The sequence below is a fragment of the Dasypus novemcinctus genome, chromosome 2 (genome assembly GCF_030445035.2).
Source record: "Dasypus novemcinctus isolate mDasNov1 chromosome 2, mDasNov1.1.hap2, whole genome shotgun sequence".
In the NCBI taxonomy this organism is placed as follows: domain Eukaryota; kingdom Metazoa; phylum Chordata; class Mammalia; order Cingulata; family Dasypodidae; genus Dasypus; species Dasypus novemcinctus.
In genome coordinates, this window is record NC_080674.1 from 104,309,150 (window position 1) to 104,334,634 (window position 25,485).

The window sequence follows — 25,485 nt, forward strand, 5'->3', positions numbered from 1 at the left end:
CTCGAAAATAAAAAGACAAAAAAACCATTTAAAAAATGGAAAAACGATTTAAACATACACTTCTCCAAAGAAGAAATATGAATGGCTAAAAAGCACATGAAAAAATGCTCCAAATCTCTAGCTATTAGGGAAATGCAAAACAAAACTACAATGAGATACCATCTTACTCCCATAAGATTGGCAGCTATGAAAAAAACAGAACGCTACAAATGCTGGAGAGGATGTGGAGGAATGGGAACACTCATCCATTGCTGGTGCGAATGCAGAAGGATCCAGCCATTATGGAGGACAGTTTGGCAGTTTCTCAAAAAACTAGCTATAGATTTGTCATATGATCCAGCAATTCCACTGCTGGGTGTATACCCAGTAGAACTGAAAACAAGGACACAAACTGACATATGCACACCAATGTTCATAGCAGCATTGTTCACTATTGCCAAAAGTTGGAATCAACCCAAATGCCCATCAACAGATGAATGGATAAATAAAGTGTGGTATATACATACAATGGAATACTGCTCAGCTTTAAGAACGAATACACTACAAACACATGTGATAACATGGATGAATCTTGAGAACCTTACATTGAGTGAAGCAACCCAGTCATTGAAGAACTAATACTACATGACCTCAATGATATGAAATAAGTAAATCAATATGCCTCAGAGAGCTAGAGACTGGATGATAGGCTTAAAGGAAATTGGGGGGGTCGGGGTAGAGGAATGATGTGAGCTCACACCTACATGGGTGAAATCTATGATAAGCTGGAGGTATTTGTACAAGGAAGGGATAAAATGGGGGCATAGGGTTACCTTTGGCTGGGGCTTTGTGGACTTGAAGGGGCTAGGAATGGGAGGATGGGTAATATTGCCCAAGAAATTGGGGGGAGGGTGGGGAACATACAAACATAGGAGATTATCAGGTATTTGGTTGAGAGTATAATGATGAGAAAACTTTTTCAGAAATATAATAAGGAAGGCTACCTGTTTAAGATGCTTAAAGGTGATAATCTGATACAGGACAGGCTTCTAGGGAGTATGTGAGAGTTCATTTTGCCATAGAGGGTTATATCATTGGATGGAGACCCATATAATGACAGTGAAGGTATACCCACATCCTGGGGAGGACTGATGTTCTCAAATAGAGGGAATTGTATCTCTCGAGAGAAATGATGGCTCCCAATGCATTAAGGCAGTTGAGCAAGTCAAGCCCTCAGCACTGTTGCAAGTATCTCTGAACATGGCCGTTCAAGCAATGAAGATTGACTGTCACTGTGGGCCCTGAGGGGAGGGGGAAAGAGGTATTGAATAGATGGAATCAATGTAACTGTGTGGGCAATAGAAGTGTTCCACAAGATTACGCACGGATGGATATAAGACATGTTAAATTACACTAAAAATGTATAGAGGCTGATAGGCTAAAATGTATATCATAATGTAAAATGTAAGATAACTAAAAATTTAGAAAATTATATAGTCTAAAATATAAACCACAATGTAAACCCAAATGTTACCTTGTTTGAAAGCTATTGTCTCAATATCTGTACATCAGTTCAGTAAATACAGTATGAACATGTAAAAAGATTATTGCTGTGGAAGGGAAAAGGGTTTTATGTTGGATATGTGGGAGTGCTGTATATTGTATATATGAATTACTGTGATCTATTACTTTTTGTGAAGATAAGCTTAATAATAAGGAAAAAAAGAAAAAGAAAGGACGTAGACACTGAGGAAAAGACAGAAGAATTTGCCTTGCCAATTTGCATACAGAGCAACACTTATTGCAGTGATGGAAGGCACAACATCAAAAATAAAGCTTTTGCATTTTTAAATTTTTTGATACCCCAATTTATTTTTACATTAATTTTTCCAAATTAATATGTATTCTATATCTAACCTTGAAACTCATCACTATATTCCATTTTACTATTAATGGAACCTGGCAATATATTTGGCTTCATTTTTAAACAAGTTTTGGATCACAGAGAGGTTCAACCATAGCAGAGGAGGAATACTGGTGAGGGATGTTATTGACAGGGGACACATGGTTGGCAGGGAGTTCTTCAGGGCATATATCCAGGGTACATAAAAATGTTTGGATATTTTCTTAGTGGTTACAATTAAAAACAACAACTGACAATTAGAAACAACAACTGAGGGAGTGCTGAGTTCCTAGCTAGGGGAGCTCTATCACAGTCCCTAAAGGAACAGTAACGATCACCCAAGTGCAATGGCAAAGACCAAAAAAGAAGGAAGGTCCAACAATGAGCCCTTGATACTAAGGACTATGCTTGTAAGTCTGTGCACCTGAAATAAGAACAAGGCCTAGAGCTGCAGGGTGCCTAAGAGGTACCTCCTGAGAGCCTCCATGTTGCTCAAATGTGGTCAGTCTCGAAGCCAAACTCAGCATGTAAATGTGTTGCCTTCCCCCCAGTGTGGGGCATGACTCCCGGGGATGAGCCTCCCTGGTGCCAAGGGATTACTACCAAGTACCAGCTGATGATGTAACTAGAAAATGACCTTGCATAAAAGGGTCAGCTTGGGCCAGCAGAATATCTCAGTCTACATATAATACCAGGAGTTGAAAATGCTTTTTGACCTGAATAAAAGGGGGAAATGGAAAGGACAAATGAGTTTATATGGCTATGAGTCTCCAAAAAGAGCTGGGAGGTTATCAGAGGGGTTGCCCTTATGCACATCTCAGCAGAGTCCCAGAGACAGATAAAGCAGACACAACCTCAGGTATTGGTTCTTCTGAGGGCTACAGAAACCCACAGGTTCTATGGTCATGGCAGATGGAGTTCAGTGCCATGTCAGTTGGCCCTACTTTGGAGTTTGTGTTTCTGTGTGATGGAGCTGGACTCAGATGTGATCTTTGTCCACAAACCTCTCCTGTTACTTTTACCGGAACTGTAGTTGGTGCTGGGGTTTAATGTATACCCAGGGGACCTGAATTTCTGGACTGACCATGTGATAGCCAGGCCCTGAGCCTCAATAGACTTGCAACTCCTACACTCTGGTTTATTGGACTAACCCCACTCAGCTAACATGGAGGTGAAGAAGGTCAACCACCACACCAGGGAGCCAAGAGTGCCTACAACTGAAAGCAGGAGAATTGCATCCAGCATCCATCTGGAATCTAAGCCCCCTCTTAATATAGATGTGGAGTGGACAAAACCATTCTAAGGTCCACAGGATGGAGGGATAGAGTATGGATTAGAGTGGGCTTACTGATACTCTCTTCATGAACTATTGTGATTAGTAATCGAAGAAAATGTGGCATTGTTGTGGAGAAAGTAGCCATGGTTGCTGCTGGGGGTAGGTAGTGGGAAGAAGAGGTGCAATGTGGGGGCATTTTCAGGGGTTGGATTTGTCCTGGGTGGTGCTGAAGGGACAGTTACTGGACATTGTATGTCCTCTCATGGCCCACTGAGTAGACTGTGGGAGAGTGTGGGCTATGGTGTAGACCACTGACCATGAGGTGCAGTGGTGCTCAGAGATGTATTCACCAAGTGCAATGAATGTCTCATGATGATGGAGGAGGTTGTTATGAGGGGAGGAGTGGGATGAGGGGGGTGGGAGATAAATGGGGACCTTATATTTTTTTAAGGTAACATTAAAAAAATAAAGACAAAAAAAAAGAACTAATGGGGAATAAATGTGGTTTTTCTAGCCAAAAAAAAAAAAAGAAATAGTTGTTAAATGAATAGATAATTTATCTAAAATTGAAGAGATTAGAAATCATCTTAAATAAATGCTAACAAAATAATGAACAAGGGAGATTATTATAAAATACAATTTTAAAAAAGTTTCTGTGTATATTTATGTAATATATGTATACACCAGATAAACAAAAACATGTATTACAGGGACCTATTTTTATTAGAATTATACAAGTAGAAATAGGAAAGAAAAATGAAAGGAAATAAATCATGAAATTAGGTAGTCACTAATAAGGCGAGATTAGAGTTTATGGTTTATGGAAAGAGAGCAGAAGCACATAGGAATTAGCCTTTATTAAAACATCTTTAAATATTAACTATAGCAACAGCATGGTTAGCTATCACAGGTAAAAATTAAATGTATTTGTTTTCAAAGGCTATAATTATATTTAATGTGACATTAAAACAATTGCCAGGATGAATTCTTATGTGATATATTTTAGTTTGATTGTTTTTAATATCTAAACACGTTAATAATGTTTTCTCTTCCATTTTTGTTTCTTTATTCTCAAGTTTACCCATCTTACTTGGATTAAAATTTTTTCAGTCATAAAATAAGGAGAAATGGGAAAATAGTAAGAATTAGGATAGAGAAATCTTGCAGTTTATATTCTTGATTTTATGGCTTTGGCATTTTTGTTTCCCAGATAGGAGTTTAATTTGGTCTTTTCCAAATATACATGCAATTTTTAATCACAAATAGGATCAGATCTATTAGCAAATGGTTATTTAATTCATTTAATTAAATATACAAAGCAACATTTCTTCCTTGTATAACCATGTGGGAGTTAGTCAGTTGTGTATGGGAGTGTCGGATAATCTGACAGCAAGCATGATTCTCCACTGATTTCGAAAGAAGTTGCTATTTTGCCAAATATAACCAAATTATTTTATACATGTGTGTAAATGGATAGGAAAATACAAGGGGAGGCATTCATCTTTTAAAAATTCTTTTTTTTTTCAGTCAAGCTACCTGAAATTGGAACATGCTATGTCATTATAAAAGATAAGTATTGACCAATCTGTTTCATGCAATATTAATATTACTGAGAGTTAAAAATAAATTTTTCCATAAACTCACATCTATTTATACCAAATTTACTATCTGAAATCATGTGATTTATTTTTAAGGTAATTTTTAGTCATGTGAAAAGTTTAAGATGAATTTTAAAACAGTGAAAACATGCAGTTATGGGCCCAGTGATTGCCGAATAGTATTTCCAAAATAGCATAGTAACAAACAATAGAGATTTACCAACAACAAATATGCAGCCATTTCATCTGCCAAGTTTGAAAAAACAAGTTTCCCCTTTGGGGGATGCATTTGACATACTCATCCATTATTTATATCCAGCAGGATGGAAAGATAAACATGAGCTGTGTTCAATCCAAATTGAGAGAGATATAAAATTGAAGAGGAAGATACACTCAGATATCTGGAATCAAGTACTTTCTGAAATGAGGGTTAGCACATTAGATGTGATCATGGGGTCTTCTATTTTTTTTTCCCCTAACCAAAGCCCTCTTATTTATTTCAAGACAATTTATTAGGAGCAACTGCTATTAATTTAAATATAAATTAAAGGATGATTGCCAGGAGAAAGGGCAGAACCTGAAGAAAGACAGCAATTTTTCTTAATTACCCAAAGAAAAATTTACTGAGTCTCTTTCATTGATGCATTCATTAGAGTTAAGCCTTACTTAACACTTAAAGCAGTGTGCCAGGTGCTGTACTAAGAGTTTTACCTAGAACTCATATGATCTCATCAAATCTATAAAGCAGGTACTCTTAACAACCCCATTTTACAGTTGAGTAAACTGAGGCATGAAGAGAATAAACTGATCCAAGTTTATAGATCTGGAAAGATGTGGACCAGGGAATATAAATGCAGGCAGGTCTCAGGGTCTATGCTCCTGGACATTGACTGAGCTGATTTCTGGAATGCTACTAATTTGTCTGTGAAAATATTTAGGTGGCATTACTTTAATTTCAGATTAAAAAATTAAATGACTAAAGTTTAAAATGTGGTTAAGTTTCAAATACTGCATTTGAATTATTCAGGAATCATTCTGAGATGAGTCCTTACATGTGTTGCATTAACTGAGAAAAACAGAGAAGTAGACACCCTTCTACAGTCAAATGTAGAGAAGAAGGTTAGCATATTTTTCTCAGCTAATATCTGATACTCCTTACTCTGTATAACCTGGAATTAAGTAACTTATGCTTTTTACAGTTAATGTTAAATCTCATGTTGACTTTCTCAACTTATCAAGTCAAAGTTATTATTCCGTATTTCCACAGGGACAAATGATTTTTTTTTAGAAGTGAAAATGGTTTAATCAACTTGAACTATGCATAATTAGAGCATTTTTCTAGGGAAAAAAAAGTAATTTATTTTACCTCCAGGCTCTATTTTTAATTTTTAAAATATTTTAAAATTATATCAAATTTTATACCAAATTTTAACAAATTTTAGATTTGGCAGAATTACTGCTCTTACTTGGAAAATAATAAAGTCCATCAGAGAAAATTGCCCTTGCTCTGTGCTGACATTAAAGTGGAATACTTTGGAGACTTGCTTTCCAGTTTTCAGGTAAAAATGCCCCCGTTACCACTATTGACATAACTCAAAGGATTTTAAAGGAAGACTAAGGAATATACAAACACAAACACAAATACAAACACAAACACATATAAATACATACACATGCACCACAATATGTAAGGGAAACAAGAAGCTCTTCTATGATTATTAGCTTACTCTTTACTTGTAAAATCTGAGTCATCAGTTGTGTCAGAGGTGCTTCAGGGCATCAGTGTGGAATTGGTTTAAAATGAAAGGAAAGATAGAGATATAGAAATGGAAATGGAGCTAGAGGGAGGTAGAGAGAGATAGGTAGGTAGGCAGATAGACAGATAGATAGATAGATAGATAGATAGATAGATAGATAGATAGATAGATAGATAGATAGATAGATAGATAGATACAAATTCATGCAGGTTTACTTTCTATATCACACTGTCATTAAAATTGGGGAAATCACATGGTCTAAACTAATAAGTCAGTTTATATCTCAGTCTCATGCGCCTTTTTTTGATCCCAAATTCTGTCCTAAGGATAACTTCAGCAAAATAGTAGGGCACAAACAATTTTATAGTTCCCTTATATCCTTTTCTTTTTTCATATACTGCTCACCACAAACTCTAAATCTTAGCCCTCAGCAAACCATAGGCAAAAGGGATGATTTTCTTTCTATTATGAATGAGGAACCATAAATAAGAGACAATAGATATCAAGGACAAGTCCAAGTGACTCTCCCACTGTACATACACTTGCACCCCACACACACATTCCATTTTGCCAGTGCTTTCACAGACAAAAGATTGGGCTCATAAGCCCTCTGCGCAGCAGCAAACTTTTACTAATATCTGAATGTTCATTCCAAAATAATTTCTTCCATTGCTTTCCCTAAATATCGTATAAGAATTGCCTGTTATCTTTTTGCTTCTTTTACCCAGACAAGACAGTTAATGGGAACAAATGACAGAAATTCTCCATCTGTAACACTACAATAATTCTATGGCATTGAGTAAGTCATTTTCCTTGTACGGTGAATAGAACTGTGAAATATTTTACATGCAGTGGTTGCAATTGAATAACATTCAGCTTTGTAAATGAATTTAAGAGGTTTAAGATAAAACATTCACCATTTTATTTTACCATTGCAGCCCCAAAACTCAGTTTTCTTGATAAAACCATTGTCTTCAATTATAACATAAGGTAATAATGAGTTACATATGATCTCAAGTATCACTGTAGTTGTAAGAAACTTAGTTCTACTTCTCTTTGGTGATGAGAAAATTTTTATAATGGAATGAAGAGAAACAATATTTCTGTTCTAACCTAAAACATCTCTTAATAGATATGAAGAGTTACAGTAAAGCACCACAGGTGAAATGAAAATTTATTAGTTTTTACTAAAAACTTGTGCTGATATCCTTACATACATCAATCTTTATCTTTCTACTTAGAAATGAATCTTAAGATGTATTAACAATTAGCTCAATAAGTCCTGCATCATACTTCTGGAATTGGAGGCACATTATAAACTAAAATATATAGACATATATAGATATACATAGACATATAGTGATATATATACAGACACATATATATGTACATATACTGTGCATATATAAAATATTTGTTATAATATTTAATCATGCATTACCAATAATTAAAATTTATTTGTTTTCTGTATATAAAAGTTTTACCACAAATTATTTTTTTCTTCCTATATATTGGGTTATGACTAAAGGAGATGAGTTAATATAATTTTACTTTCTCAGATAAGCTATAAAGATTTATAATAATATATCTTGATTCTCAGGCTAGATAGTTAAGAATTCATATTTTTCCAATTATCTAAGTAAACATATTTCATTGTTGTAGAAATCAATGTCAAAATTACCAAGTCTCCTGAATGAAAATTAATTCCTGTCAAAATGCATTCAAGCATTTATAATAGAGAAATCATAATATATTAATTGTGCTATGTCATAAGTATTATTAATAAGCTAGGATGTTTTACCTTCCAGAGAAAAGATGAAAATCTAGGTAAATAGTAATAGGTTTAAAGTATATATATCCATTTTTGACAAAAACTATAAAATCTGAATCCTACTTGAAAGCCTTTAGACAGGCCAGACTCAACACAGGGTGAAGAACTTAAGTATTTTTTCTTCAGTCAATAATAGAGACTCCAATTTGGAGATTATTATATAAAATATCTATTATGCATGCTTATATTTGGTTAGCATAATAAACCAGAATAGCTGAATTTTACACAAGCTATTGATTTTGCTTTTATAGGTATCACTGTTGCCATGCAATAGCATTAGTCAATCTAAACTATGATAATAGATCAATAAAAATAAAATAATCTAATGAATGACAGTTTCCAGAATGGTAAGAAGGATTTAGTTGAGCAAGCTTGTATATTAATGGCTTCAATTTCTCTATAGCTAATATTCACAAGGATCTCCTTAAACCCTATAGCTATTCTGCATTACTAAAGCTGTCTCTTAGTGATACATAATAGCCAATTGTAAAATTCTTTGGAATTTCATAAGCTAGTTGACATCTCATTTGTAGCTTGGAATCAGTCATGTTGGGAGTATTTATTCTATTTAAATCAGCAAGTTCTATGAATTCAGGTTTATTCCTTTTACCCATAGAGCAGGTTGTTAGACATTTACTAGTACACACTGCCTGAAAGCAACCTTGAAAGCAGCGGAAATGGCAGTAGGATGTGTCTGTTTCTACAAGAAAGAGAAATCAGTGGTAATGAAGACCAACATTATACTACTTAGAATGCTAGCAAATAGGTACCTGCCAAATAGACCTTGAGTAACAATGTATTAGAAAATCTTTCTTGACCAGAAATAATATCTAAATTATATTTTTTTCATTCTGGTCCAAATATTAGTAATTGCTTCTTCTTGGAACACCGGAGAAAAAATATATAAAATCTGGTAAAAGTAAATATTAAATTAAAAGTCACAGCATCCCACAGCTTATTTAGCTGTAAGAATACAATTAGCTTAATCTAGGTAAGAAAATGAAGACCTTTTTGGAATTCGAGAGACTAAATTATATGTAAATCATTAACATTGTAGATATTTAGAATATACTCTTTGGCAATTTTCTCAGGTAGGTTCTGATAAATATTTGCTTTAAATTGAATAATAAATTTCCATAACAAAAAAGAAAATTATCTCTAGGCAAATTCAGTAAACCAGACATCCCCATTAAAACTTCCCATCAAAATATTTAAACCATGTTGAGAAAGTTTGCTCTAAAAACACATTTTTATTATTATAAATTTCATTAATTTAGAAGGTTTAAGAATTGATATTTAGTTGTGATATGAGTAACTTGCTCTCTAGACAAACACATAATTTAAGGTTCCTGTTGGTGTTTCAAATTTCATTTAAAATAAAATATTTTAAATTTAGAAGGTTTTTGCAGTACAATATGTCACATGATCAATCAGTTTCCCAGAAGAGATTTTGCTTTTGTTCTGCAGATGTTAACTAAAAGCCTGAGCAGATGAATGAACTTAAATTTAGTGAAATACTTCAGAACCCAGCTCCAGGATTTGTGTTATTTCCTTTACAGTTTGAAAAACAAACATAGGAACTCTATTTTAGAATTATTTAGAAATTTGTTTCTGAACTTTGAGATATAAATCCTTGGCTAAATAAGCAGTTAATTTGTTTCCTTTTCATCTCTGGCCAGGAAACACAAGACTGAAACTGCTCTAGCCCCATGATAACTCTGTAAATAAATGAATTCATTTTCTGAAAATAATTTGGGGAAAAGTACAAAACTATATAAATGAACAGCTTTTATTTTATTGAAAAATCTTACAGCAAAAAGGGGGAACTAAATGAGTCAAATATTGTCATATGTACATATATAAAGACATATAAAATACAATGTTCTACAGAGAGGTTGGTGGAGAGAGAGCTGCTTCTGGAATTAGTTTTTTGGCTCTGCCACAAACTGTATGTTGAGTCCTTAAGGAGATTCTGGACCTCAGTATTCTCTTCTATAGGATAAGGGATTTAACTAGATATGCAAAGCCTTACTAAGATCGCTTCTATATGTTTATTAGTTATGCATAATATATTTATAATTTTATATGATACATTTTAATATTTTCACTATACCTAGCATCTTTATGTATCTATTTATTCCCCATCCAAAACTCTTACATTATATTATATATGGTCTTATCAGTGAAACAGCAAAATATCTGATGCCTGAAATAAGAGTCTTCAAGGCTTTCAAATGGTTTTGGATTTCTCTAAGCAACTATGAGTTATGTCACACCTTTTTCAACATTTTCAAATTTTTATGCTTCCTTTAAGGAGGATTTTCATGCTATTTTAAAGAAATCCAAAGCAAAGAATACAGTTGTTTGATAAAACACAGAAAGAAAAATACAAGACAATGCTAAATTTTCCATTAGGTAAAAGATGGGGGATTTTCAAAAAGACTACAAAATGTTAATGGGTTGTTATAATGGAATAGGGAATAGACTGACTATGAAAATGATTCCCATTATCTTCAATCATCAGCATGAAAGTCCCCAATCAAACCTATATATTAATATTGAGAGGGTGAAAATTCCTGAAATAGTTCATTTTGTTGTGAGTCATAACACTCGGACAATGCAAAGCTACTTCCTAAAACAGTTACTGCTAGAGAGGAAGGTACCTACGTCATTATCTCCTGGCCAAGCTTGAACACAGCTTTTTTTTTTTTTTAATTAGAGAAATTGTGGGTTTACAGAAAAATCATGCACAAGATACAGGACTCCCATACACCATCCTACCACCAGACCTTGCGTTGATGTGGAACATTTGCCACAATTCGTGACAGCACATTTTTATAATTGTACCATTAATTAACATCCGTGGTTTAACTCAGGGTTCAGTGTTTGTCTATTGCAGCTTCATGATTTTTTTTTCAATTTCTATTCTGCTACCTCACATACAATCCAACATTTGCCTCTTAATCACATTCAGATACATATCTCAGTGCTGCTAATTGAGTTCATAATGTTGTACTACCTTCACCACCATCTACCACTAAATCAGTTCTATCATTCCAAAAAGGAACACCATACATGTCTAGCCCCAGCTTCCCACTCCCCAAGCCCACCCCATTCCCTGGGAAGCCATATACTAAATTATGACTCTAGGAGTTTGCTTATTCTAATTGTTTCAAATCAGTGAAATCAGACAATATTTGTCCTTTTAGACAGCATAGGTTTTGAATAGTGTTTTTTGTCTGCCACAGAGTCCCTTTCTCAAGCTTCCTGTTTGCTCTAGTCTCATTCCTGTTCCGTGATTACCTAAGGGTATAAGAAAAATGAATACCTAAAATTTTCTCATTACATAGAGCTAAAAGAATAAAACAAAATGAAGATAGTTTGCCTAGTTCAACAGTTTTTAAAAATTGCTTCTGCCTATTTTATTCTTAAGTACCCATTTTCCTCCCACCTAATCTGTTTGCAATCACAGTTTGCCCCCTCATTATCACACTCTGTATTTGTCACAGTGAGAAATTCAAGGACTTAGTTCTTGCGCACACCAAGTTAAATTAAAAGAACAGAAAAGAGAAACAAAACAGAAAGAAAATGTCAAATAGGCCACATATCATGGTAGAGAGAAATAAGTGAGATTCATATCTATTTTTAATATGTTTTTATTCTGTCACCTTGAATTATATCTAAAGAGGTTAACTTATTTCAGTAGTTATATAATTGCTTCCTTTATCAACTTTCATCCCTTTCTGGAAAACATATGTAGGATCATGGTTTGGATCCTGAAGCCTTTTGCTAACTGGGACTCTGATTAATAGCATTTTGTTGTTGTTTCAAGCCATACAGTATAGGAATCATTTTATTTAGTTCCTGTAAAAGAAGACTATCATACAGTGTATAGCTAGGACAAATAACTTATGGATAGGCACTACTGTAAATTCTTGGTCTATGTCCTTAGCTGACCTTTAATCCTGCTCAGATACCATTTACCTATCCTCTGGAGGTATTCCAAACATTTGCCAAATTCCATGGGTTAGAATTCCAGTGGGAATTCAGTCACTTGAGGAAGCTAATGCCTTTGTTACCTTCTTTGAAGCTCAGGCCTAGCCCAGTTCCTGGCAGGAGATAAGCAATAAATGTTCACTGAAGGAGTGAATGTGCTATAGCAGAAACACCATCTACTCCTCCTTGCCAAATGCTGTGGAATGATGTGATTTACAGTATTTTGCTGCTTCATTGAAAACTTTTATAATGAAAAGATCTCCATTTCATTATTCATCCAGTCTCGTATGAATGCCATGCTTTGTGCATGACTAAAATGTTTGTATGAAACATATTCTGTGTTAATTATTTCCCCCAAAATAAGCAGATCACTAATTTTTAACCTAACAGCAATTCTGTTGTAGGCATCTGTTCCAAGGGAAAAAAGAAAGAAAATAATTTGCCAGCTGAACAAACTACAAAACGTACCTTCATAGAAGTGACATTTATTAATAGAGACCTGCTGATAGATTATTTAACTACATCACACATGAATTTCACAGAGCATCACTTGTTTTTTGTTTGTTTTTAAAATTATTAAGAAGCAAAAACAAAGATGAGAGCTTTGGTAAAGTCTCCCCATACCCCACCACAACACTGATTAATTTATTATTATTATTTCAAAACAGGTATTGTCAAATATTTATAATGAATACAATTTTCTCAAACACCGCTGAGAAACATGTATTTTTGTCATACTGTGAAGATTTTATTATGTTGCCATAAAACTGTTGCTGCAGAAAGTTTACTAAACTCTATTGAGGAAAAATATCATCCATAGATTAAATGCAAAATCAGAACTTCAGCTGCAATACTAATTTTACTTTATGCAAGATCCACAGGAGAAAAGAAAAAGAAAAGTGGATGTTAGCTCACATTATATTAAATCACTGAAAGTATTAATAGTCCAGTAGAGAGTCCAAGGCCACAACCACTTGTCACATGGTTGTTTTAGCCATTTAATTTCATCTAAGTTCGTAACTGGTGTGAATATTTAATTTCATCTAAGTTTGTAACTGGGTGTGAAACAAAGAAGATGTAAATCCAAACGTAGTTGCTTGGTACTACAGTTTAATCAATCTTGGCAAATTTTTTTTTTTTTTTGAAATTATTATAAATAAAGGCCAGGGAAAGTCAGTCCATGCAATTCATTAAGGGAAGTCTGTACAAGCTATTAGCCTAAGAATTCCAAGTAACTTTTAATACTCTATCATTTTCTTTATTTTTTTAGAAGCAGGAATGGATTTTTCAATTGATTTTACTATCTGTGGAGTAACATCAGAGGGCAACAAACTCTTCAAGGTGTGATTTAAATGAGTCATTAGAGAATGAGATAAGCAATGTAAACTATACTTTCATATAAAAACAATTTGCTGTTGAAAATGAAAACTTTTACTTCCTGAAACAAAACCAGTTTACTCTTGGTAAGAAAATTTAATCAGATAACATACCAAACAGGGTCATTGCTGTGGTAACTGTCTTGTGTTGAAAATTCATGTAAAAACAAGAAAGCAGCAGGCAGTTCTGCAATGCATAGCAGAGACTTGTCACCTGCTAATTTTTGTTACTGAGCTTAACTGTGATGCCCAACTTCATCATCCATCTGGGTAAAGATGCACAGCATAGGGGCAAGATGAGCCACAGAAGTCAGTGGTATTGCTGTTCTCACATCTCTTCCATTTATTCAACTCCTTTTCCCCAATCTCTGAAGTTTATTCATAGGCTCATTATGATTTCTTTTCTTTAATCTGGACAACTTAATTGCCCTTAAGAACCATCTGTCAGCTATGTATACCTTTATGTGTATTTAAGTTATTTCATGCACCTTTCTCCTGGATATTTGAAATTTAGTTGGTTATTTTTCATTGAGACTAAAAAGCTTTCAACTTATGTACAAGTCAGATATTTTGAGGGATGGGGAAGCTTTCATGGTGTATACAAAAACCCCACCATGTAGGCGGATCCTTAATTTACCTACAAGTAGGTAAGGTAACAGTGGTGTATTAGAAGGCCAGAGTTCTTACGATGCAGTGGAAAATATCTTTTATTAAGAAGAATTGAGATATGATTTAGGATTTTGCAATCTCTTATCCCTCTCAAGTGACAATCAATATAAGATCATTTGGAAGAAATGATTGGGACAATGGACACTGATCTTTAAGAACTGTGCAAGAATTTGCCTCTTTTTAATGCAATCCTAATGCTTTTCAAAGGAAACTACTGAACAATAGTTTCCCACATATACCAACAACTATATACTATGTTTATAGTCTTCAGAAACCATATTGAACCACATATGTCCTATCTTGAAGGAAGAGCATCTTTGCTTCTTAATACATTAAAAAGGGAACATAACTCACTATATTAACCCTGCTTGTTTTGTGTGCGCATTGATTAGGGTGGGCTGGGAGAGGCTTCAGAGTCAGTGTAATGGGGTTTCCCTTCCTACCACTAAATATTAGCGTTGACTAGGAATCCATCATTGCAATTCTTCTCTTGTCTCTTTGAGTACTTTTCTTGAGTTACTTTATCCATGAAATGTGAAAAGATAAATGGCTTATTTCTAAAAAGTCATTCACAGGTACATGGTCCAAACTGGAATATGTGGAAAATAGATCTGCTAGTCTGCCCAGATTCAATTTGTTTTCCAAATCTCGGTTTTAGGATCATAGAATCTTGAAGTGAATCACTAAAGCTAAAAGGAACTAAAGGGAATTGTTAAAGGGACTTCAAAAATGTTTTTATAGTAAAAATCTTTGAACTTATTATGGTACAAAATATTTACTTAACCAGATTTTTAAATGATTTGGGGTAAGGTTGTAAAGAAGAGAGGAAAAGGAGGAGACATGAAATTGTGGTGTGTAAAGACAACAGTATCTTTCAATAACTTGTTTCCTACATGAAAATTCTAGTGTTACACCCTAAGTCTCTTGCTTTATTTACTCTTCATATCTTACTGACACCTTGAGCTGACATTTCGAATACATAAAGCTGTAGTCAGAAGCTGTCGCCAAGTTATCAACCATATTGCGAGGTAGAATTAGCTGATTGACCATGATCAATCATAAGAAAATACCTAATCTAAACTATTCCCTTCAAGCTAAACTACATTTAAATTTTCCCTGGGAGATAAGAAACTGTCAGTTTTTAGTGTACTTGATTCAGTAACCTTGTTCAGTAAACTCAGATGATATCTAATCATGCTCACTTTCTAGAAATTGAATATGATAGATTTATCTTTTATTTTAAATTCACAATTAAGTTTTTTAATGTGTATAAGAAATCCCTGAATATAATATTGTTCAGTGACCCAGACTTAAATTAGAATAGCTCTATGTAGATTAATTCAATATATACTTTGCATATTGATTAGTGTTCCTCTTTTTTCCTGAAAGGTCAGAGAAATGAGGGGATTTCTGAGGTTATTTGTGTCTTTTATACTATTCAGAAGATAGGCTCTTGATATTAGAAAAATAATGCAACAATCCAAAGCATGCAATGACTATAACCTATGAAGTAAATGCTGGCATTTTCAAATGTAACCATATAAACCTTTGTTCTGAACAATAAATTTCCATATTGGGTTTTTTTTAAAGTGAAAATCAATTTCTTTCCCTGGCTTAAGTGTTCAAAGTAACCAGTTTTCCTTTAGAAACTGCCAAAATAAATATTATTTTTAAAAATTTACTGGATAGATGTATTCTTTCTACATATATATTGGACCAGATTCTGAAAGATAACAATACTCCAAGAGAAAACCAAGTTGTAAAACTAGGTTCACTTTCTTAGGTGGCCAACATGAATGTGTAGAGGAAGCCTGGATGCTCCCGAGTGTCTCACTTCATTATTATGGTTGATGATTTTTTCTTTTTATCAGAACGTGCTCCTATTTTTCTAGAACCACAGGCAGATAAAATTTAGCAACCATTAATTTCACTGTTTCATTGATTCTTAGCACAAGCTCGTTCTCAATACATAGCAGTTTGATTAAATAATACCTTGCTGCGAAGACAAGCTCTCCAGTTTGTGTCCTCTTTATCTGGGATTCAAGCCTTCCTTTCTGATCATGGTTTCCCTACTCTTCACCTAAGCTGCATGGTAAATACCATTTCTGGTACCACATAGACTGATGAAGAATTTTTTCCTCCATTGTGATTGTTGTTCTACTCCCTTGATTGCTCTAGAGAACTAACCCAGAATGAAACTTCAATGTTGGGAGGGGATGTGGTTCAAGTGGCTGAGCACCTGCTTCCTACATGGGAGGTCCCGGTTTCAATCCCCAGTGCCTCCTAAAAACAAAACAAAACAAACAACAAGCAAACAAATGAAAAAACCAACTCAGAAGAGCCAATGTGGCACAGTGGTTGAGCACCAGCTTCCAACGTCAATGTCTTTCTTTAGCACAACTTTGCCCTTTTTTGTGAGTTCATTCCCCATCCCTTTTGCACATGTGCTCCACCCCTACCATGAGCTATACAGGACTTCCATGCTTCCTCTTGGCTATATAAAGAGATGAAGAAAAAAAAACCAAAACTATCTTTGTTCTCATGAAAACTACAACCTAAATAGAAAAGAAAGCACATGGACAATAATCATACATTCTGATGACTCCTGTATAATAGATTTGCACCCCTTGTGAGAAGAATACACAGAAGAGACTGCCAAGTCAATCTCAGAGTAAGGGAGAGGAATGAAGAGTTTTTCATAATAGGAAAATAGCTTTAAACTGAATCCAGCTGAAGAAAACAGAAAAAGGAAAAGAAAGGAAAGGAAATTATAGTATGTCAGCAAGGCAGAGATGCCTTGAAGATTTCCCCATACTTCAAAAGATCTAACAGCTAAATATCTTGCAAAGCCTATCAATCTTAATGAAAGTGAACTAAGAATTGGAAAGAGGCTAGCAGTTCTGTTTCACACAGGTTAGGGTTGGAATTATACACCTGTGAGAGACTTATCAGATAAAAGCCATTGTTAATTTTACATTCCATAATGGAATCTAAACCATGGAAACTGCTAAAAAAAAAAATTGTGGGAAGCGGACTTGGCCCAGTGGTTAGGGCGTCTGTCTACCACATGGGAGGTCCACAGTTCAAACCCCAGGCCTCCTTGACCCGTTTGGAGCTGGCCCATGTGCAGTGCTGATGCACGCAAGGAGTGCCCTGCCATGCAGGGGTGTCCCCTGCGTAGGGGACACCATGCACAAAGAGTGAGCCTCGTAAGGAGAGCCACCCAGTGCTAAAGAAAGTGCAGCCTGCCCAGGAATGGCGCTGCACACATGGAAAGCTGACACAACAAGATGACGCAACAAAAAGAAACAGGTTCTGGTGCCACTGACAACAACAGAAGTGGACAAAGAAGATGACACAGCAAATAGACACAGAGAACAGACAACTGGGGCAGGGAGGAGGGGAGAGAAATAAATAAATAAATCGTTAAAAAAACAAAACAAAACAATTGTGACCCAAGGGTAACCAGATCAAGATATTAGGAAACATTGCAATACCCGAAGGGTAGATATCAAAGTAAAGTATTCTGTCTGGAAATTTCATGAGGTTTAAAATTCTTACTATGCAGTATCTAACTACTCAGAAACATTGAACTGGACTACACATTTTATATTGAAGTAGTAGAGTTAATTTGCTCACTGGTCAAAACAGAAACCATATAGAAATGTTTTCCTTTGGCATCAGACTAAATTTAAAACAAGAAAGCCATTTTTAGAAAACTCTTGAAGTGAATGCTTCCTATTTCCAGGATTTTTAAAAAATTGCTTTTCCTTATATGACTTTATGTTGATTCAATAATCCAAAACAATCTATTTGAATGATGTTGATGAACTAAATTGCCTGAGGTCTACTGACTATTCCAGCCTGTACTTTTACCGGGGACTCTGTTGAAAGCCTGGAATGAATAAAATTCTTCTCCAACCACATGACAGTCACATGAAGTTCATCTGTCAAAGATCACCCAAATTTTACTTTGTTTCTTACCTTTATACAGATTTTCATATCTGAAAGATAAGTACAGTAACAGAAATCTGATAAATGGTATTTTTGTTAGTCTTAAAACTGAAAAAAAAAACTGCTGGTAGAAGTGTAAAAATACTATCTACTTATTTTTAAGAACAGCATATAAAGTCATACACTAATAAAGCAACTGTGTGCTTATTTTTAAACAGCAAAATTTTTCTGAATAATTAAATATTTTGCAACAGAGTGATAACCACTCAGATAAGAGATTAATTAGAGATGGCACTTGATTTGATTTCTCTAAGGCTTGTTAGCCTTCCTACCTAAAATTTTTACTCACAGGCTAGAATCTACAGTTTTGATTATTGCATTATCAAGTAAGTGCATAGCATAGCTAGTTACAGGACTATATGCTAAAAGTAAATATCAATGGTCTAGCAAAACCCTGGAAAACTTGGGAGAGTATATTAAATGATATCTTACTGTTCAACATACTTTTATTTCATCATGAATATGAAGAAATAACTGCAACTGCTCATGAAATATGTATATCATTTAGAACATTTGTATTTTCTTATATTTGAAAGAAAGAATAAAAAAGTGAATCAGTTAAAATCATAATGTAATGCTATATATTAATCATCACAAAACCGATTTCTGAAAATCTCAAGTGACCATGAGTTGAATATGAATCAAAGTAGCATCATTATAAGGAAATCAAATATATTATGAGTATAATGTTTAATATGCAACATGTCCAGTGAAGCAAAATTATGTGTGAGAAAGTGTGTTTATACGCAAACATATATATATACATAAATTCACACATATATATGCTATTAGTATATATAGTATATATACCATACTATATTCTATTAGTATATTATTGTGTATGTTATATATTGTGTTAGTATATAATGCACTAATAGTATATTATATATAGATATATAGGTAATATGTATATATAGTATACATGCTATTAGTATAATTCATATATAAGGCTATAAGAAAATGCATATATATATTCACATCAGTACTTCAGAAATAATTCTTCCACAATTTTAAGAGTTGTTAAACAAGATTTATTAAAAAGTTTAATAACTGAAGAAATTTAACAGCACATTCAACTGACTAAATGACTATATATAGATAAAGTTAGTGTATGTTATACACATATATTTTCCTTTTACACTCAAGAGGAAAAGTTTGGATGAAGGTGAGAATGGAAAGAAGATTCAAATTCAAGATGAAAGGACTTTTAAGTAGGGACATTCCATTGCACTACCTTAATTGTCATGATCAAAAGTTAAATAAGCCTCTTTAGGAGGTTATGGAGAAGACACCTGAGGATATTCATGAAAATGAAGTACAAAATTTCTGGCAGTTTGAATATTAACCTGTTTAAGGACAGTTAAAGTACAAAGCCAAAGAAACTTGGAGCTCAAAGGAATCTAAATGATTACTTACCTTAATATGTACATTTTTATAAAGTTACAAATCTGAGACTCAAGGCACAAATAATTTTGTACAAGGTGAGTAAAAGAGAAGTTTGTTTTGATCCTCCCTGGAAATCAAAGACTCCTGAATAGATAAATCTTAATAATTCTCTAAGCCAGTGTTAAAATCCACTCTTGAAACCTTATGAAAATGTTTCCAATTTTCCCAAGAAAATTTTCAAAATTATTTATATATCATAAATATATGTGGTTTATAATATATTGTATAATGTATATTATATAATTAAAAAATATATATCTATATGGCCTACCATGAAAAGCTTGTAATCTTGAATGAATTAGTGAATTTATAATCTCCTCAATTTATAATTATATCTTTTTTTTTTGTCTCAGGTTATCCTCTCACCATTTTATAGGATTCTTTTAAAATTATGACTCTAACTCTACATATTTTTTTTCCTGTTTTGCTTAATATGGCTTGGAAAGAATGACAGTACATTAAAACATAATCTAAGTTTTGCTGAATTTGGTGGTTGATAGTTTCTTTTAGAGCTTTAGAAAAACTTACAATTAAATGCATGTTTAAAGTAATGAAAGCCATTATGATTTTCAGAAAGGAAACTGTTTAAATAATGAATTGGTCAATTACAAAAACTATCTAAATGATCTTCTTTGTGTCTTGACCTTTATTTTTTCAAATCACTTTAACTTTCTATTTGTAATTGTAGTACTTGAAAGGGCATTCTTATTTTAGTATTGTGATAAATGTGCAACCTAGCAAGTAACTGAGGGCTACAAACCTTTCATAAGGGTCATCGAACTCAAATAACCAAAAAGGATATGAAACTCTTTAAGCTATTTTGCCAAATTGTATCAACCTACAAGGTTCCAGAGAAATAATTCAAAGGAGATTTAAGAGAGATACTGAAAGAACTTGTCTTTGGTGAGTATGCCCTAGCTTTCTTATCACACGTATCTTCTGTGTTTCATCAGTGTTCACACTTCTTATTTTCTTTCAAGTTTCTAGGAGCTTTATAGATAACATATTATGTTGAAATGCTGCTAATTACCTTTCACACACACCATATGTACACATTTCTAACCCATTTGAAAGATTAAAGACCACTCTAAGAGCTACATTTTATATCGTGGACCAGAGTTTATAACTCATTTGCTTGTTAGGATTTTAAGGGGAAATATGTAAATTTATTAAGAGAAGAGCAGAAATGTATATTCTTTCTGGAGAGTCTTCTGTCTGGTCAAAAGCACCTGAAGCCCAGTAATCAAAAGAAAACATAAAATTCATTTCCCCATTGCTCTTTGGATTTAGTGAAGTAATTTTTAATTTTAGTGGTTATGGAAGAAAACTGAATAGGGCAAAAGATAAAAGGAGAATATTGATTAGCTAATTGTTAAAATACTCTGAAATTTATATATTTAAAATATCTGTTAAAACCTTGTATGAATTTACTGTTGATAATCCTATGTAATTCTACCTAGACTCTAATGAATATGTGCTATTTCAATCATGGCCTCTTATTTAATGTCTTGTTGGTTTTGAACTGAAAAATATAAGCCAGAATCCATGGGACAAAAGACCAGGTCAGAGTAATATTAAACTTTATCATTATTTTCCCAGAGTTGGCGAGTACTTTGTTCACAATAATTTTTCATCTTAATCAGCTATCCATGGATTTTGTGTGTGTGTATACAAAAGATAGGACAAAGTGATTTCAATGTTTTTCCTTTAAATCAAATGATTCTCAACATTGATTTATCAAAAAATAAGAATGTATTCTTAACACAGTGTACTTCAATATTATTTTCTGTTAAGAATGCATGCTTTTTCAGAGTCAAATTCTTATCACCATGAATCTTTATAATTGAAAAAAAAAGCACCCTTATTCATTCCCCCCCAATGCATGTATTTTATCTTTGTTTTACCCTCATGTCAGACACCTAGGGAACATATGTTGAATAACCATGATTTGATTATTGGAATGGAATTTGATTGTTTGCAGATTAACAGAATCTAAGATACTGTCTTAAGGCTTAAATAAGGAAATGGTAAATCCTTTAAAAAATTATCACAATAAAGAAAAAACACAATATCTTAGCCCAGTTCCAATTACAACAAACTATTTTTAAAATATTTTTAACACTGGACTTGGAAAATCTTTTTGTTTTATCTATTGCATTTAATTAGTCCCCTGATCTTGCCATTCCTTTCCATGTCTACTGCTTCTGCCTTACATCATCATCATCTTATGAGTAAATTGACAAAGATCATAAGTATCATCCTTTCTCTAGCACCTCTCCTTGTCAATAAAGAGTCTGAACAGTAACAAGATTTACTGTCCCAAAATTAGACATCTAACAGTGCTTTATACAAGATAATATTTTTTTCCCTTCTCAACCAGACCCCATGTTATTTTTCCAACTTGCTATTCCAATACTCCACAATGGATTCCATTATTCCATAAGATTACCATTTACTTATTCTTTGCTTTGTACTCTGGCTCTTTCTCTCTCTCTCTCTCCTGGATAACTGCCACTCTGTTTTCAAAAATGAGCCCATATGTTAGGTTCACTTTTAAGACTACTTTGAGAAATTCAGGAAAAGTGTATTGACTCTGACAATGTACTCCCTCACCATTTGTTTATGCCACTACCTCGTTATATATTCCTCTGTTTCCACCACAAAACCTGTGCATTTCTTGACAGCAGTGGTCACCTCTTCTTCACTCTTGGATCCACAGTATCTGACACTCAGTGGGAATTCAATAATTGTACAGAATTGCATATCTGTGAGTTATTTATATTACACGCTATCTTTACCCATGACTGAATTTGGCCCTTTGGCCACTCTTGCCAGTTTATTTCTTGTTTTATTTATTTATTTTTTTCTTCTTTTGAGTGTGAGTTAATCAAAGAAAAATGTTCATTTAATTCATGAAAAGAGCATCTGTGACTTTTGGGGAGAAATAGTAAGTCATATTATCTCCACCAGGCATCTTTCTCACCAGTAGGACTCTTAAGTACAAACAGGGCTTAATTGCTCCTTAAATACATCTAGTATTTATGCTTCCACAATATTGCCCACTAACCACTTAGTACTCTATTACAGGTTCCTTACCCCCAAGTCAACAATTTTACTACTAATTCTTATTACTCTTCAATGTAAAATAATGTAAAAATCATGAGGAGACATAACAAAGGGCCAAGTTCAAAAATCTGCTTTTCAAGAAAAGGAATGAGTTAAAATAATAAGGCACATAAAATTAAAGTTTATGAAAAGAGTAACCATTATAAAATAAGAGAAACCTATATCTATTTTTAGATTTTACTCAGGCTCATTCCTGTCTAGGAAACTATTTAGTTATATGTTCCATTGTGCCAAGGACAGACTGGTCCTTTCCAGACACTTACCCTCTGACAGCATGAATAAGTCTCAGTGATGGATAGGCAGTTTGCACTCTCAGTTTATTCTTAAGGATTAATGCATTAACCCATTCCACGTGCTTCTCCCCTCCTTTGACCATGAAAGCAGGGATCCAAAGGACACTGTCATTCAGCATGGAGAGTCTATGCACAAATTTTTCTCTGTCACTCTCATTCCGAAAACCTCCAAATGCTCTTTGAACAACGGATGGATTCATAGTAATAAAATCAGATTTAGTTCCCACATCTGCAGCAAACTCCACCACAGGAGCTAGATTACACCTGAAGAGGAAAAAAAAAGAACAAACAAAAACTAAATATGAAACATTCACTCACAAAATGGTGTGCATGAAAAGAAGAATAGGGAATATTCATGTAAGATATTCTCCCACCAGGTGAAAACAAACAGAAAATAGTCTGCCTGGTAAAATTACATTTTCGTAAGTCCCCACACATTGAGACGTAAGGATGTGGACCCTTCGCTTAGTGCTCAAATTGTCACTTGTATTAATTTAGCCTGATGTCAAAGGATATTCTTCGCTATTATCTTCATAATACCACATGGGGATGGTAAATTCACAAGGGCTCTGTTGCCATGCAGAAGGCAATCTAAACCATATGTTGCTCTGTAAGTAAGTAGAGCACCCTGGATTTGATTTTTCTATTTTGTACCATTTGTCAAAGTGAAGCTATTTGAACAATTTTATAAACATATGTAAATGAAAATGGCTTTTCTATCCCCAGATGTGAAAGGAAAAGTACAATTCCTTAGAGCGTTTTCCACTAACTTATTTTCAGTAGCAGACCTATGTAGGAACAAAAAGTAAGAAAAATGGAGACATCACATTTAATATGCCTTGTTGAGACTTTAAATGATATACAATACCCCTTACTATAAGGTCAAATATCATCCTTTATGTTCCTTTTGAGGATGTCCTCAAAATGTCTGTCTTCTCCATTAGGCTGCATGCTCCCTGTGGGGAACAGAAGGACTTCTTCTTGTCCTGTTGTTCTCCAGAGGTCCAGGGTCTCCTGAAGTGTCTGGCCCTGGTTTTATGCGTATAACCATTACAAGAAAGAAAGCTTTGGAAAGCACCTTGAATTCTGTTTTCAACCAATTAGTGATGCTTCTTTGATCCTGTCACATAGGTCTTTGGATACTAGACGTAAAAAATAGCTTTTTGCGGGCAGAAGAAGAACTTTTTAACTTGCAAAAAAAGCAAGATTTAAAAGTTGATAAATTTTAAATTTTTAAGTTTTCTAAATTTGGAAAAAGTCATTTGAGTCTATTCAATTTACGCACTCATGAAACCATACACACATGCACACACACAATAAAAATATAGATAATTTTCCCCTTTTCATCACATTTTCAAGAGAAGGGAAAATGTAAAGGACTTCTTGCTTCTGCATTTTTGCAATTTTGTCTGCATTCTGAAAGTTCCTCACATTTCTCTTCTTGCGCAGTTTGCCATATTAATTAAATTCTCAATTAAAATTTCAATTAAAAAGTAAAATGTGTTCTGCTATTAAAAAATACTGACTTTTATATCTTTATTTCTAATACAACGTATTACTTTCTAGATCTCTGACTACGCTTAAGATATCACAGCAAACATCTTTCACCTCACACAATCAAGCAAATCTTAAGTTATTTGGGGTGAACTGCTGAAAGAAAACAAATAAATCTTAATACATGATATTATTTAGAAATTAACAATTTTTTCTTTTTATGTGTTTTTAATTACATCCACTATATATTATAGGATATAGTATTTATTTGTCCCTACTCATGATCCATGCCACTATTTGAAAAGAGATACATTTCATTTCCCTCATAACAAGGATATTTTGAAGAGGACTTCTCTGAAAAAGAACTGCTACACATGAACCAAAACAAAATTGAGCATCTTAGACTGTGGAACCAAGGAAGGGTGAGGACTTGATAATTTTTAATGTTCTAAAATGCATACTACACAGTGTTAAAATAGTCTAAAATCTTAACTAGGCTGATTATAATATAAATTTGAAAACTGTGGGGAGAAGTGCATTCTGAACATCATTATTAAAGACATTTCTCCTTCCTGGGGTGGTGGTGGGGGGTGGGGAACTACTAGAGAACAATTGTTAACTTTGCAGTCAACAGGTTCCCCTCCAGAGCAGCCGACTTCAGACCTATCTTTTTACTATAACAATTTCTCCAGAGGATTTACCCTGTAGGGAAAAAAAAATAATCTAT

The 25,485-nt window shown here is 33.8% G+C and overlaps 1 protein-coding gene across 1 annotated transcript in view; it reads right to left on the reverse strand.

The window, feature by feature from the left end:
• LOC101446786 (CMP-N-acetylneuraminate-poly-alpha-2,8-sialyltransferase) overlaps positions 1-25,485 on the reverse strand; it is a 117,034-nt gene that overhangs the window by 35,793 nt on the left and 55,756 nt on the right. The window contains exon 4 of the mRNA XM_004457414.4: positions 23,235-23,528. Coding sequence (XP_004457471.2) covers positions 23,235-23,528 — 294 coding nt within the window. The remainder of the gene's footprint in view (positions 1-23,234; positions 23,529-25,485) is intronic.